This window comes from Erpetoichthys calabaricus, chromosome 2, assembly GCF_900747795.2.
Source record: "Erpetoichthys calabaricus chromosome 2, fErpCal1.3, whole genome shotgun sequence".
Classification (NCBI taxonomy): Eukaryota; Metazoa; Chordata; class Cladistia; order Polypteriformes; family Polypteridae; genus Erpetoichthys; species Erpetoichthys calabaricus.
Window position 1 is genome coordinate 183540364 of NC_041395.2, and position 14473 is coordinate 183554836.

Consider the following 14473-nt stretch of genomic DNA (forward strand, 5'->3'; position numbering starts at 1 on the left):
AGTTGAACGTTTTGGAAGGCAAATGTCCCGTTACATCTGACGTAAAAGGAACACAGCATTTCAGAAAAAGAACATCATACCAACAGTAAAATATGGTGGTGGTAGTGTGATGGTCTGGGGTTCTTTTGCTGCTTCAGGACCTGGAAGGCTTGCTGTGATAGATGGAACCATGAATTCTACTGTCTACCAAAAAATCCTGAAGGAGAATGTCCAGCCATCTGTTCGTCAACTCAAGCTGAAGCGATCTTGGGTGCTGCAACAGGACAATGACCCAAAACACACCAGCAAATCCACCTCTGAATGGCTGAAGAAAAACAAAATGAAGACTTTGGAGTGGCCTAGTCAAAGTCCTGACCTGAATCCAATTGAGATGCTATGGCATGACCTTAAAAAGGCGGTTCATGCTAGAAAACCCTCAAATAAAGCTGAATTACAACAATTTTGCAAAGATGAGTGGGCCAAAATTCCTCCAGAGCGCTGTAAAAGACTCATTGCAAGTTATCGCAAACGCTTGATTGCAGTTATTGCTGCTAAGGGTGGCCCAACCAGTTATTAGGTTCAGGGGGCAATTACTTTTTCACACAGGGCCATGTAGGTTTGGATTTTTTTTTCTCCCGAAATAATAAAAACCACCATTTACAAACTGCATTTTGTGTTTACTCGTGTTATATTTGACTAATGGTTAAATGTGTTTGATGATCAGAAACATTTTGTGTGACAAACATGCAAAAGAATAAGAAATCAGGAAGGGGGCAAATAGTTTTTCACACCACTGTATATTGATAAGCTCCATTTATGTTAATACATTTCAAACTACTTTACCTGTCTTTTTAAACAAAAATGTGTTTACTAAATTACTAATTACATAAGTGCATATTAAAAGTATTGTATTTGCACTTTACCCGAGAACACTCTGTAAAAATTGAACCATCATATACAAAACCACAACATTACAAAATGAATGGTGAAAACAAATGAAACAGCATTACTATACAGTATGAAGCAATATTCTGATACAATCAGTGGTTGCATTAGGTACACCTGCTTGTAAAAGTTTAGGTGTACCACAACCGAACATTAGACAGGTTTGTAATGCTTTGACCACACAACTGGATACCTGAGAGGTGGATTATATGACAAGTAATTTGACTTTTTTTTTTTTTTTTTAATATAAAAACACATTGACATTTTTTGCAATTGTTCAGCCTAGGTCCCTATTGACGGTAATTGGCACAGGGGTTATCTGCATTCTAAAGAAAAACAATTTCTCAGTTAGCACAAGGGAAAAACCCCTTGGGGTGGGGTGGGGGGTTTGGTAACCTAGCACATTGTCTTTTTCAGTAAAAATATTCATGACCAAATCACCTGAACAACTCAACGTACAACCACCAATAGCCTACATTTGTAACTATTGCATTGCTCACCATGTGATGTTCATTATGGAACAGCATTGCCTCATGCAAATGGCATTCTGTAATAAACAATATTTTTGATCGAGTTTATATTTTGTCACTCCTGACAAATTTTGCTCTGTCATAGTTGAAGCTAAAAAGAGGCATTACCTGCTGCAAGCCAATTGTGCAACATCAAACTGCACATTAACCAAGTGTCCTATCCACTTGCTGAAATGGCTACTAACTTGTTGGTGCAAAGTAACCCTCCCTGTCTATCTATTGAACGCGCTTTTGACTGAAACAGTTTTATTACATACAGTATGCAGTAAGTTTAAGTGCAGTCTGAATACTGTTACACACAAATGCATCAAAGTGGTTTATGACTTGCGTTAGTCAAAAATCACCGATCATTTCAATTTTTCCTCTCAATACCAAACATGGGAAATTCTGCCTGGGCTGAATGGCATCACGTCCAGGTCTGGACCCAACTTCACTACTTCTGGTTCCTACCCAGCTTTAAAACTGCAATGCTTTTGTCTGCCTGCCAGTTCTGCTTTGGACTGATGCCCATAAAGACCTGTGAAACCAAATTCTCTTTTTGACAGCCAATTTCAAGTTATACGGGTGGCTACCCCCCCAAACCTTTCACACCACATAAAAACTTAGTCAACCAAAACCACCTTCTGATCACAAAAGGAGACACTGAGGTTTTCAGACAGCACTAAGCATTTGGAAGGCATTTCCAAATGGGATTTCCCTACCCCTTCCTAATACATTGGAGAGAATTGTAGGGGACTGAAGCAACAGGCAAACCTCTCTCATGAGAAGATTTTGTTTCGAGTCTCTTTGGCAGTTCAGATTTAAGTTACCTTTGCCAACACACAGTTTTACGCACAGTCTGCGTTATAGCCGACTTCTCACTTAACATGTATTGCTTCAAATAATAAAATGTAACATTTTGATTTAGCTGTAAAAAGGAAAAGACAAGCAGTTTATGTTAATTTCATAAGTCAGCCACGGCTCCAACTTATAGCACTACCAAGCACTTCGTCGGCATACAGAGTTGAAGTTGAGGCCAGCACTCTGTTGACTACCAGCAGGTTATTTTATTTAATTTTTAATTCATCCATTTAGTCACTGAACTATAGCCTATACTTAATATCTAACAGAGATTTCATGTTTTTCTGCACAAAAAATGCATTTCGTAATGTGAAGAGCAAGAAAGAAAATAATTAAATGCATCATGAAATGGGTTTGTTGCCTATTTTTAGATATAGATTTCCTCATTTATTATTTCAATGACATTGCACACAACATGAAATTAGTCTTGAAACCATTTACACCCTTCAAAGTTGAGACAGTGGGTTCAAGAGACTACCAGGTTTTGAATGGTGAATAAAAACCTGGTACAAAAAGAAAGCTTAACTGCAGAATACAGTATGAAAAATGACTGCATTTAATGCATTTTAGCAATCACGGCTGAATTTATGCCTCTGTTATATAGACCACTGATTAACAGCACTTTGTATTCGCAGAAAATTATGAAGCACTGCCTTCTATATGGTATTTTATTAAAAAAAGCTTTGTTGCAATAAAGGTTTTGTAAATGGAATTCTGTGGACATGTACAGAGTAAAAATGCAAATGTTTTCCTATTCTTCCGTCGACATGTCTGTCCGACTGAAACGGCTCAACTCCCACTGGATCAATGTTATGAGTTATACTTTGCCCTTTATTTTTTTTGAAGGGGAGAGCACACACAAAAGCAGTGTGGGCACTATAGGACAGATCGCACATACTTCATTTAAGACCAACAAGTGTATAGAGGCTCTGGAAGTTAGCTATAGGACAATGTGTTCAAAAGACTAAACATTGTCTCTGCAACTAAAGACACTAACAAAAGAGGAAGTTGCCGAATACATGTAACATCAAATGTGAGTGAAAATTAAAGAGCTTTTCATTTAGTTATACGAGTGTCAAATGTTAGAAACCTGTACAGTGCTAAACTAACAAGCAAGCAGACTGCATAAGGGAAAGTGGTTTTCATATCTACATTATAAATGTTATTTTGACATTGGAGTTATTCTTGCTACTTTAGCCAAAATGATTCACAAAAGAACATTAGGTATTTAATTTAGTATAAGAAATTATGTTTACTTCTTAACTGGATATAAAATTCAGCTTTCAAAAGAAATAACAAAAACACACAAACAGATCTGAGGAAGGAGTGAAGTATTAGTATTTGGAGAAGAAGCAGAAGAGGAATAAGAGAAATCAACCAAACGCCAGCATGCTGCCAAGGAAATCAGAACCAGGAAAGTGGGCTTCATCTATAAAACACTGTTTAACTTTAAGCACTCCACAGGCTCTGGCATTAATTGTGTTCTAACACAATTAATCAGCCTCCCCCACAGGCTTTTTAAAAATGCTCAAGTAGCAGCTAACAAAGCAAAAAACACGATAAAGCGAGCATATTAATAGGGTATTTTGCTAGATCAGAATTTCTGAAGAGCTACAAGAATAGGGTCCTCAGTTGCCATATTCAAACGTAACATACTTGTTAAATGATGACATTCAAACGTACTCTGCCGCAGCTTACCATTCCTTCTGGAAAATCTTTCATAGCACCTAGTTATAAGTGAAGGTGTAATTTTCAATCACTAATGGACTGACCATACAATTGACAACTGTTCATAAAAATGGTTGAACATAAGGTGTAGCCCAACAAAGAAACGGTTTAATAGTTCAGTTACTTTACATAACTTTGTTGTTGAGGATTAGATATCATGATCAAGCATGCTTCCAAAAGGGGCATCAAAAATCATTGGTCCTATAAATTTGCTTTCTACCACATCCTTTTAAAATTTCAAAGGCTTTCCAGAGTTAATGGATTGCTAAAAGCTAGGAAGGAGAACAGAAGAAAACAAATATAGGAGGGTGAATGGATCTGGGACACGAGAGGCACACCAAGTTCAGGCAGCACCCATGTGTAAAGTGCATTTAAATACACTTAAGGAACTTCACATTCATTCAAAGATAAAGATACAAACAGCGCATATGTATACTTACTACACCTCCAGGCTGCAAGGGGAGGAAATCCAAAAAACAAGAAAAATAAAATTAAACTAAATTTAGCATGATAAAAACACACACGGACAACTACTTCTTCAAAACATTAAGTGTTAATTTCATGGTTCATACTATGTATGACCAGATAAACTAACATGCCACCCCTTTTCTCCAACATATACTTTGTTTCTCTTCTAGTAAAGAATCTTGCACAAGGTGCTTGGCTGCTTTTTAAAAGTTTTAACACAATAAAAAGAAGCACTCAAGTCTTTAATTACCTTGATATCAACTTTGAGTGGGGTAGTGCGTTTAATGAAGGATTTGACAATAGTTGATCGACCCAATGAGTTTGGGGTAGACATCAGTAGCTGGTTTTTTTGCACAGTATGAAGGAATGACTTCAGGTGTGGTTTCATTGCCTAAAAGGGACAATGGAATTGAGCAAAACATTAAAAACTTTATACTGCCTGCACAAAGGCTTGAAGTACATTAGTTAATGCACTGTACTGTTCACCACACATATACTTACACTGTGGCTTTTAGGAATACCAACAACAGGGAGAGGTTTCTTCACTGGACTGACTGGCTGATCAGCCTGACAATCTTCTCCCTGACTGATCAACACGACACAGCTACAACCAAGCAATAGCAGAGTTAAACAAAAAAAAGCAATGCAACAGAATTAGGTACACTTCATATGCAGCTTTGACATTGCAATAGCTTTATCAGTGATTAGTTTAAAATGTGATTCTCAACAGAAACCTCCAAGTATCAGGAGTAAACCGATAACACACCAGGACATGAAGCAGTCTAGTTTCCTTTAGCAACACTTAACCTATCAAAACTCATTCTTCTGGCTTCATTACAATGATCACACTACTGATCAACTAAAAAAGTGCAAATTTTAACAACCTACTATTCGACACATAGGCAGGGACAGAAAACTGAAATAAAACTGCCAAATACCTCATTTATGACTTGGCCCCCGCCTGTCCAATTGCCAGAAAGCTCCTCAGCCTAATACTGATGAAGCAAAACACTACCTTTCCAAAAAAAATGTCCTAGTTTTCATTTACATTATCTTAAGGAGCTCTGGAGAACTGCAGGACACTCCAGTAACTGAGTCCTGTAGCGCAACCTCCCCAATGACTAGTAGAAATGTTCTACCACAGCCCACAATAAAATCAAATGGGGTGGGTTCCTGATTGTATGCACTGGTCTTGCAGATTAGCATTCACTGGCTAATTCAAAATGTGCTCTCCATAAAAACCGACTAAACAGAATTCAGGCTCGTCTAACTGCTATACTGTGGCTGAGTGGAAAAAGAAATGACTGCAGCCGAGTTCACCATATCTGGATAACATTCCTACAGCCACCAGTGCTGTCAAACACCACATTAACTAGCTATCCAAACAACAATACCTTTGACATATCTCCTGCGATTTCTATATATGTATTCCAAAAACCTCAGTTAGGTGGAACATGTTCTCCGACTCCAGGTCACGTGGCACCAGATCTTGTACAAATAAAGACTCAGATGTTCATATAGGGAGCAGACTTAAACATATGACCCAAACATATAGTACATTAATGAAATCAAAAAAATATATTTCTAGTATATAGAATCCCAAACTCAAATATTCTATCAATTATTCAGAGAAATCAAAAAAAGCAGCCTATGGTAATCTTTGTGAATATGACTAAGTAAATGACCATAGGCAGACACAAATAGACAAACCTGATAGATAGAAGGAAGACAGAAAGTGTACCTTTTCAGGAGGTCTGCACAACGTTCAGCCTTGTTGTTGCCTACACAAATACAAAAACAGTTTCCGTATTTACTGTAAAACGAAGGAAACTACCTACATAAAAGTTAAACACATTCAGGATTTTATTGACAAAATTAAATAGCGGGTGGATATTCGTGGTTTCAAAATGTACCAAATAAACTCACAGTAATTAACATTGCATCCATGGAGAATACTTTAATGACATGCTCAAATTGTGTTATAGTAATGTATGTACAGTAGATTTGGAGCTTTGTTAAAATCAGCTAATTCCCCCAATGCATCTGTGACATCTCCTACTGAACTCCTCATAACTCCGCCTGCGGAGATCGAAACTCAAATTCCAAGTGGAAGGTAATGACTGCCACACTCAGGGGAAACAAATGATATAAGATGAGATGCAAAGAATAGAGTAACAACTAAATAAAGGTCCTAAATGAGAAACCGCATCAGGATATAAAAGACCTGGAGCAAGTTTACTACAACCTGTAAAGAAATGCTAATGAAAAATTGATGAAAAAATACAGGAAAGTACAAGCAAATCAGAGAGCAAAATTAAAGAGTTACACTTGCACTGAAAACAAATGCCCGCGCAGGTGTGGTTTCCTATTTACCTGATGAGGTAAGAAGGCAGTATCGTGGCAGCAGAGCCGAAACTAAGCTAAAGACGAGGCAGCTTGCAAGAAAGTGGCGAAACAAACCTTCGGTGCCTTCTGTGATCCTGGGTAATGTGAACTCACTACCAAACAAGATCGATGAACTGGCCGCACTGATGAAAAATGTCAGGACCTACAGAGAATGCAGTTTGTTGTGCTTTTGTGAAAAGTGGCTAACAAGTAGCATCCCAGATGCTAATGTGGAGCTACCCGGGTTTAGCACAGTTAGAGCGGACAGAGACGCAAATACCTGCAGAAAGGAGGAGGACTCACACTATGTAAATACAAGATGATGCAACTCTGGACATATAAACGTAAAAATATCCACCTGCTGCAGGGACATCGAACTGTTGGCCGTAAGTTTGCGTCCCCAGAGAGTTTGGACACGTCATTGTTATTATATACATCCCTCCTTGGGCTGACGTGGAGATAGCGGGTGACATCATCCATTCTGATGTTGCTAAACTGCAAACGCAGCACCCAGAGGTGCTTGTGCTAATCGCTGGAGACTTTAACCATGTGACACTGGACAAAACATTACTTGCCTTCTCCCAGTATGTGGATTGTAACACCCGGGGAAATAGGACTATTGACCTACTGTATGCAAACATTAAAGACGCATACAGCGCCACCCCGCTGCCTGCGCCTGGGATAGCAGATCATAACCTGGTTCTCCTTCAGGATCACTACAAACCAAGAGTGAGGGAGCTACTTACAACCACACGCTCATTCAGGAAGTGGTCCCCCGAGACAGAGCAGGTTCTGAGAGACTGCTTTGGAACTTCGGACTGGGATATCCTGCAGAGATCATATAGTGAGAACATTGAGGAGGTTGTTGACTGCACTACTGACTACATCAACTTCTGTATGGAAATTGTAGTTCCAGTAAGAACAGTACGCTGCTATGCTAACAACAAGCCATGGATTACAAATGACATCAAGGGCTTTTTAAACCAGAAGAAAAGGGCTTTTAAAGGCGGTGATCAGCATGAGCTCAAGTGCGTGCAGAAGGAACTCCAAGTCCAGCTCAGGGCGGCGAAGGAGCAGTACAGGAGAAAGCTGAAGCAGAAGTTGCAGAATAACAGCATGAAGAAGTGTGGGATGGGATGAAGATCATCACTGGCTGCAGCTCAAAACAGGGTGCCACCATTGAGAGAGACGTGGAGAGAGCAAACCAGATGAGCAACTTCTTTAACAGGTTTGACCATCCTAACCCACTCTCACCTCGGAGTACTGCACCCTCCACCCATCCTTCTGCCGATGCCAGCATAGGAGAGAGAGAGTCGTAAAAACCCCCCCCCAAACCCCCATAATTAGAGCAGCCCAGGTAATCAGAGAGCTGAGGAGACTTTGTGCCAGCAAGGCAGTGGGTCCAGATGGAGTATTGCCACTATTGCTGAAGGCCTGTGTGTTGGAGCTGAGGAGTCCTCTACAGCGCATCTTCAACCTGAGCCTGGAACAGGGGAGAGTCCCGAGGCTTTGGAAAACATCTTGCATCACCCCAGTCCCAAAAGGTATCACGTCCTAGTGAGCTGAAGGACTTCCGGCCTGTCGATCGGACGTCACATGTGATGAAGACCATGGAGTGGCTGCTGCTTCACCACCCGAGGCCACAGGTCCACCACGCCCTCGACCCTCTGCAGTTTGCATACCAGGAGAAGGTGGGAGCGGAGGATGCCATCATCTACATGCTACACCGATCCCTCTCCCACTTGGACAGAGGTAGTGGTGCAGTAAGAATTATGTTTCTGGACTTCTCTAGCACCTTCAACACCATCCAACCTCTGCTCCTTAGGGACAAGCTGACAGAGATAGTAGTACATTCATACCTGGTGGCATGGATTGTGGACTATCTTACAGACAGACCTCAGTATGTGCGTCTCGGGAACTGCAGGTCTGACATTGTGGTTAGCAACACAAGAGCGCTGCAGGGGACTGTACTTTCTTCGGTCCTGTTCAGCCTATATACATCGGACTTCCAATATAACTGAGTCCTGCCACATGCAAAAGTTTGCTGACAACACTGCTATCGTGGGCTGCATCAGGAGTGGGCAGGAGGAGTATAGGGACCTAATCAAGGACTTTGTTAAATGGTGCGACTCAAACCACCTACACCTGAACACCAGCAAAACCAAGGAGCTAGTGGTGGATTTTAGGAGACGAAGGCCACTCATGGACCCCGTGATCATCAGAGGTGACTGTGTGCAGACCTATAAATACCTGGGAGTGCAGCTGGATGATAAATTGGACTGGACTGCCAATACTGATGCTCTGTGCAAAAGATGTCAGAGCCGACTATACTTCCTTAGAAGGCTGGCGTCCTTCAACATCTGCAATAAGATGCTGCAGATGGTCGTGGCAGGTGCCCTCTTCTATGCAGTGGTGTGCTGGGGAGGCAGCATAAAGAAGGACGCCTCACGCCTGGACAAACTGGTGAGGAAGGCAGGCTCTATTGCAGGCATGGAGTTGGACAGTTTGACATTTGTGGCAGAGCGACGGGCACTGAGCAGGCTCCTGTCTATCATGGAGAATCCACTGCATACACTAAACAGTATCATCTCCAGACAGACTGCTGTCAATGTCCTGCTCCACTGACAGACCGAGGAGATCGTTCCTCCCCCACACTATGCGACTCTTCAGTTCCACCCGGGGGAGTAAACGTTAACATTATACAAAGTTATTGTCTGTTTTACCTGCATTTTTATCACTCTTTAAATTTAATATTGTTTCCTTATTAGTATGCTGTTGCTGGAGTATGAATTTCCCCCTGGGATTAATAAAGTATCTGTCTAAAGTACTTGCTGCTCAGCTTGTTGATGTTAAGCAAACGTTCATTAACCACATATTGAAACAGTTGAACAATCTGCTTCCACAGTGGATGAAAAACCAATGGCTGTATCTCAGTCTCACTAAATTATGCTCTCTGCTTTTTGTTCATTGCTTGACTATACCCTCTTTCTTCCTTACCTGTGTGATAAAAGGTTTTCTCAATAATGCATAATTTGATTGGGAGTAGGTAGAGGAGGTGCTGGTGCTTAAGAGCCAAATGTTTTACTTTTGTAAAACGGGTTTCTACCTCAAATCAGCTAAAGGTTTAAATTTTATATTACCAGTTTACTCCATAGTACTTCATGTTTTACACTCATCTTGAAATACAGATTTTTCAAACAAATGCAAATCTGGCCAACAGAATAGTAACCTTGTTTTCACTTAGCATTAGACATGGAACCCTTATTGTCTTGCCAGCATACATAGTTTAAGCATTTTCTATCAAGCAAAACCTGATTTTTTCTAGCTTGTAACAAACATCTAACATCTTCTGTATAATTGGTTAAGAATTTTAAAGCTAGACATTTGCCAGTGCAACACAATGGATAGGAATATATACTGAAAACTTTGGAAATAATTGACAGCAGTACTCAAAAAGACTGTTTAAAAGACAAAAAACACACCCTAAGATTTAAAATGCTAATATTATGGGAATCTTAAATTGAGAGAAAAAAAATCTCCAAAAAAACAGTGTGTTTATTACAGTATTAATAAAAAACAAGAAAAATGCTACATTTAAGCTGTTTTATTACAGCAGTATTAAAGAACAGACATAGCACCCAAACTCACCAAGTAAACATACATTTATTAAAAAAAAAAAAAAAAAAAAAAACAAACATGTACCTTTGTTTTCATCATTAGTTGTGGTAACCTCATTAGGATTGCAATGTTTTTCAGCATTTCTTTTGGTAGAACTTCGTGTAGCATGCCGAGCAACCTGAACGTCTTCAGCCTTTCATAACATAAAAAAAAAAAAACCCACTCGCTTAATGATCAGTGTATGCTTTTGTCTTCCCACAGGATTAACATGTTGACTGCATCCGTGAAAAGAGGTAAATTTCTTCCCAACACCAATCCAAAAATTAGGATGTTATTTTAATATAACAACTAGCTGTGTTACCCAGCTTCACCCAGAAAATTCCCTAATAAAATGGGCCTCTTTTATACTGGTGCGAGTTAAATCAGATGTATTCAAAGTACTATGTAGAAGAGTACTTTTCAGTAATTTTATTTTTTTAAATAACCAGGAGTTTAGTGCAGTGGAGCTCCTTACTCTTGAATGTGTTACATGCAATTGCCCGGTTTTATACTGCATCTTAAGTACGTACAAGCCACCAACAGTATTGGGAGTACTATGTGTACTTAAGGAAGCCACTTGCTAACCAAGTGTTATTTGAGTTTCACCTGCATATGATTATTGAGTAAAAACACTCAATTTTTCATATAAATAATAAAAAAAATCAAATAAAATGTTACTTTGTAGGAATATTTTGTTCCTACTATCTTTGTAATAACTCTGCTTGGTCTAACAAGATCGCTCTTGCATAACACACTGCATTCAAATGTTGCAGTTTCCATTTGAATTTCATAGTAGCAGGACGCTCTAATCAATGAGATGATGGTGGTTCACAAAAAATTTTTTTTACATTACCCAAAATATGAAAAATGCAAAATTAAGTGCTAGTGAAATGTTTGATACTACATGTTGAATATTTATCCATATTTCAGATGCTCACAATCTTACTTACATGCCCACAAATACTCATTTAGCACCACAACCCCAAAGACTGTTTGAGATACAGTAGGTGGCCTTCGCCTATACACTGCATACTAAGAGCTAACTGGTATTTAGCAGTCAACAATTTTAAATCAATGACCATAAATTATATTCAGATTTCAAGACAATTCTAGAAGCAGAATAATATGGTGTACAGAAATACAGGAAGTGTGAGAAAACATTCAGCAAAAAAATTAAAATTACAGTTCACTTTACCTCTACCACAGAAAGAAATTCCACAATATCAGTATCTGGCTCATCTCTGCAAGAACAAAAGAAAATTCTCATAACAATTTACAATATTTTAACCTAATGTTCATATAAAATAAAGCCAAGTAGCCGTGTCTGCACCTGTAGCTAGCTAGTGACAAAGTGAGCTGCTCTGTAAATGTTCGAATCTATGACCCTGCATTTCAATACATTTTAAAAGCTGTTCTGAAGCACACAAGAGACTGTGCCAATGATATGTACTAAGTATGCAGAAGTGCAGAACTGCTAAAAACAGCTTAGGGAGATGGGAATAATCTGGCATTGTTCCCTTGTGGTAATATTCAATCAAATTGCTTGTCAGCCCAAGATCGTTGTTATTTACCTACATACCTTTTACTTCAATACAGTTTCATCCACCCCCCAAATTTTCTTCAAGTTCCACTTGGTTTCCTTTTCAACATTGGTAAAAAATCAGAACAATCCCTATGCTGGCCTTAAATAGACCTTTACAGACCATCATGTCCACCAACACAACAAGCAATGACACCGTAGTGAAGCTCCACACTCAACAAATCTTACTGCACCTATCAGCTGTCTCGACTGTGATTCATCCTTCGTGACACAGCAGCATCACCTCCGACACTAATTATTCCAAATCTAACCCCCCCCCCCCCCAAGACCTTTGTAATTACTTTTAACAGTATTCAACTATTCAAGCATAATATACAATTAACCTTTGTTCAATGCTTTTACGTCCCAAATGATACACCAAAATGCACAAACACTCCATATTAGAATGATAAATTTTTTTTTTTTTTTAAACTTTGGATGAGAAATACCAATTTAATGATTGTCACGGATCCCTAAAAATTAAAATGTGTTACATGAACTTATGAACACATTTCACCTAAAAGATCTTTCAAATACGAGGGCAATCCCAAAAGTAAGGTCTCCAAAGTGGTGGGGACATAGAGAAACTGTTCGTTCGGCTGTTGGCCACACTGTTGTGATTGGTGCTTCCTCCACTCCCAAACAAGCATGTGCGGCTTCACTGGGATGCTCAATCTTGGCTTGGCAGTGCTTGAAAATGGAGCTCTCATTGAACGCTACCACCAAGTGCGAAGTTCGCACAGGAGACTTAATTTCCGACGAGACAGTTGCGAAGGTTGAGAAAAACATGCGTAAAGATCGGCGGTTGGAACTTCATCACCCACCCTATAGTCCGGACTTGGCACCCAATGACTACCACCTGTTCCCTAAGTTGAAAGAACATTTGTCTGGAAGGCGATTCTGCTCCGACGAAGAGGTGAATGACGAGGTTCAATGCTTCCTGAAGGACATGGCGGTGAGCTGGTATGACATGGGCATTCTAAAACTACCACAGCGTCTACAAAAATGCATCGACCAAAATGGCGATTATGTAGAAAAACAAATAAGTCTTTAACCTTTATTTTCTATAATGTTTGCATCATTTTAAACGGTTGTATTTCTAAAAAAAAAAAAAAAAGACCTTACTTTTGGGATTGCCCTCGTATATAAAGAGCCAATGTAAAACAAAAACACTTTGTTATTCCTTTAGTGTTAGTGAAGCACTTGTGGACCATTTACTCCAGGTTCTTAGCCAGGAACAGCAGTGTATTAAACTTTTCCTGGTTTCAAGTAACACCCAAAGCATGTAACCGCTGACCTTAAAACCCCACTGAAAAATGACATTCCCAACTACCTTGTCAGCAACCTTTCCCTGCATTTTTGCCAATGTAAAAGCACTGCATTTTGAGAGAAATATTTTCAAGGACACAAAGGGCTTAGATATATAGACCATGTCTTTCCCCATGTAGTATACAACTGCATTAATTCTCATTCTTTCTGCAGAAATCTGTTGCATAAAAGGAGTGCCTTCTATAAGAGGCAGCTTTTTAAAGAAATCAGTTCAGCCCTAAGTGTACTTGACAGTCTCTCCTTTTGTTTAATTGCACATTTCTAATTCACTACATTTGTTTTAGTGATAAAATACCAACATGAGCAATTTTTCAGGTCATCTACCAGCACAACAAATACAAAGAATGACCAGATGGCAAACCTAAGTAAACAGAGCTCCTTTATGGAATGTAACAAGCCAAGTGAATAGACACCTGTTCAATGAGAGATTCAGACAAGATTATATAATCTTTAATCTGCCTTTCCTGATCAAGATTTCCACTGCAACACACACAGCTTTACTGACCAGTGCTCCGCAATCCTATCCAAAGCAACTACAGTCTAGCTCCTCTTATAGAATTCAGGTCAGTTAAGAGATCTAATCTCTGGTACATCCTGTGTTATTTCCTCAATCTTACTGGGCCATGCCCGATAAAACCCTCCAGAATGCAATGAGGATCAAAGACAAACTCAAGAGATCTACAACTTCTAGATTCCCAAACCAACTACTCTGCAAAGGTATTTCTAGTTTTTCCTCTCCTTTTTTATATTGTTTGTAAAGTCCAACACCTACATTGTACACACACACTTTAAGGCCAAGTTTGTAAACACATGTCACTTTACAGATAGAGGAATTTTTCTAGGGACATTTTACTGTTAAATCAGATAACCCTGCTAATATTGCTTTAAAATTTTAAAAACTAGCAACACTAAACTGATTTGTATCAGCAGCTCTAAGCAAGCCAGACTGGCTAAACATAATCTTGGTTGGATAGTGAACATCTTAATGTTTATTAAATGAGGTTCTCATTGACTGACACTCCCAAAATTTTCA

At 39.3% G+C, this 14473-nt stretch overlaps 1 protein-coding gene across 2 annotated transcripts in view; it reads right to left on the bottom strand.

The window, feature by feature from the left end:
• LOC114646609 (inner centromere protein A-like) overlaps nucleotides 1-14473 on the bottom strand; it is a 62053-nt gene that overhangs the window by 16584 nt on the left and 30996 nt on the right. For both annotated transcript variants that reach the window (XM_051923250.1, XM_051923249.1), the window contains exons 6-10: nucleotides 11728-11773; nucleotides 10578-10686; nucleotides 6232-6271; nucleotides 4992-5094; nucleotides 4741-4881 (exon numbers count right to left, since the gene is read on the bottom strand). In XM_051923250.1, the coding sequence (XP_051779210.1) occupies nucleotides 4741-4881; nucleotides 4992-5094; nucleotides 6232-6271; nucleotides 10578-10686; nucleotides 11728-11773 (439 nt within the window). The remainder of the gene's footprint in view (nucleotides 1-4740; nucleotides 4882-4991; nucleotides 5095-6231; nucleotides 6272-10577; nucleotides 10687-11727; nucleotides 11774-14473) is intronic.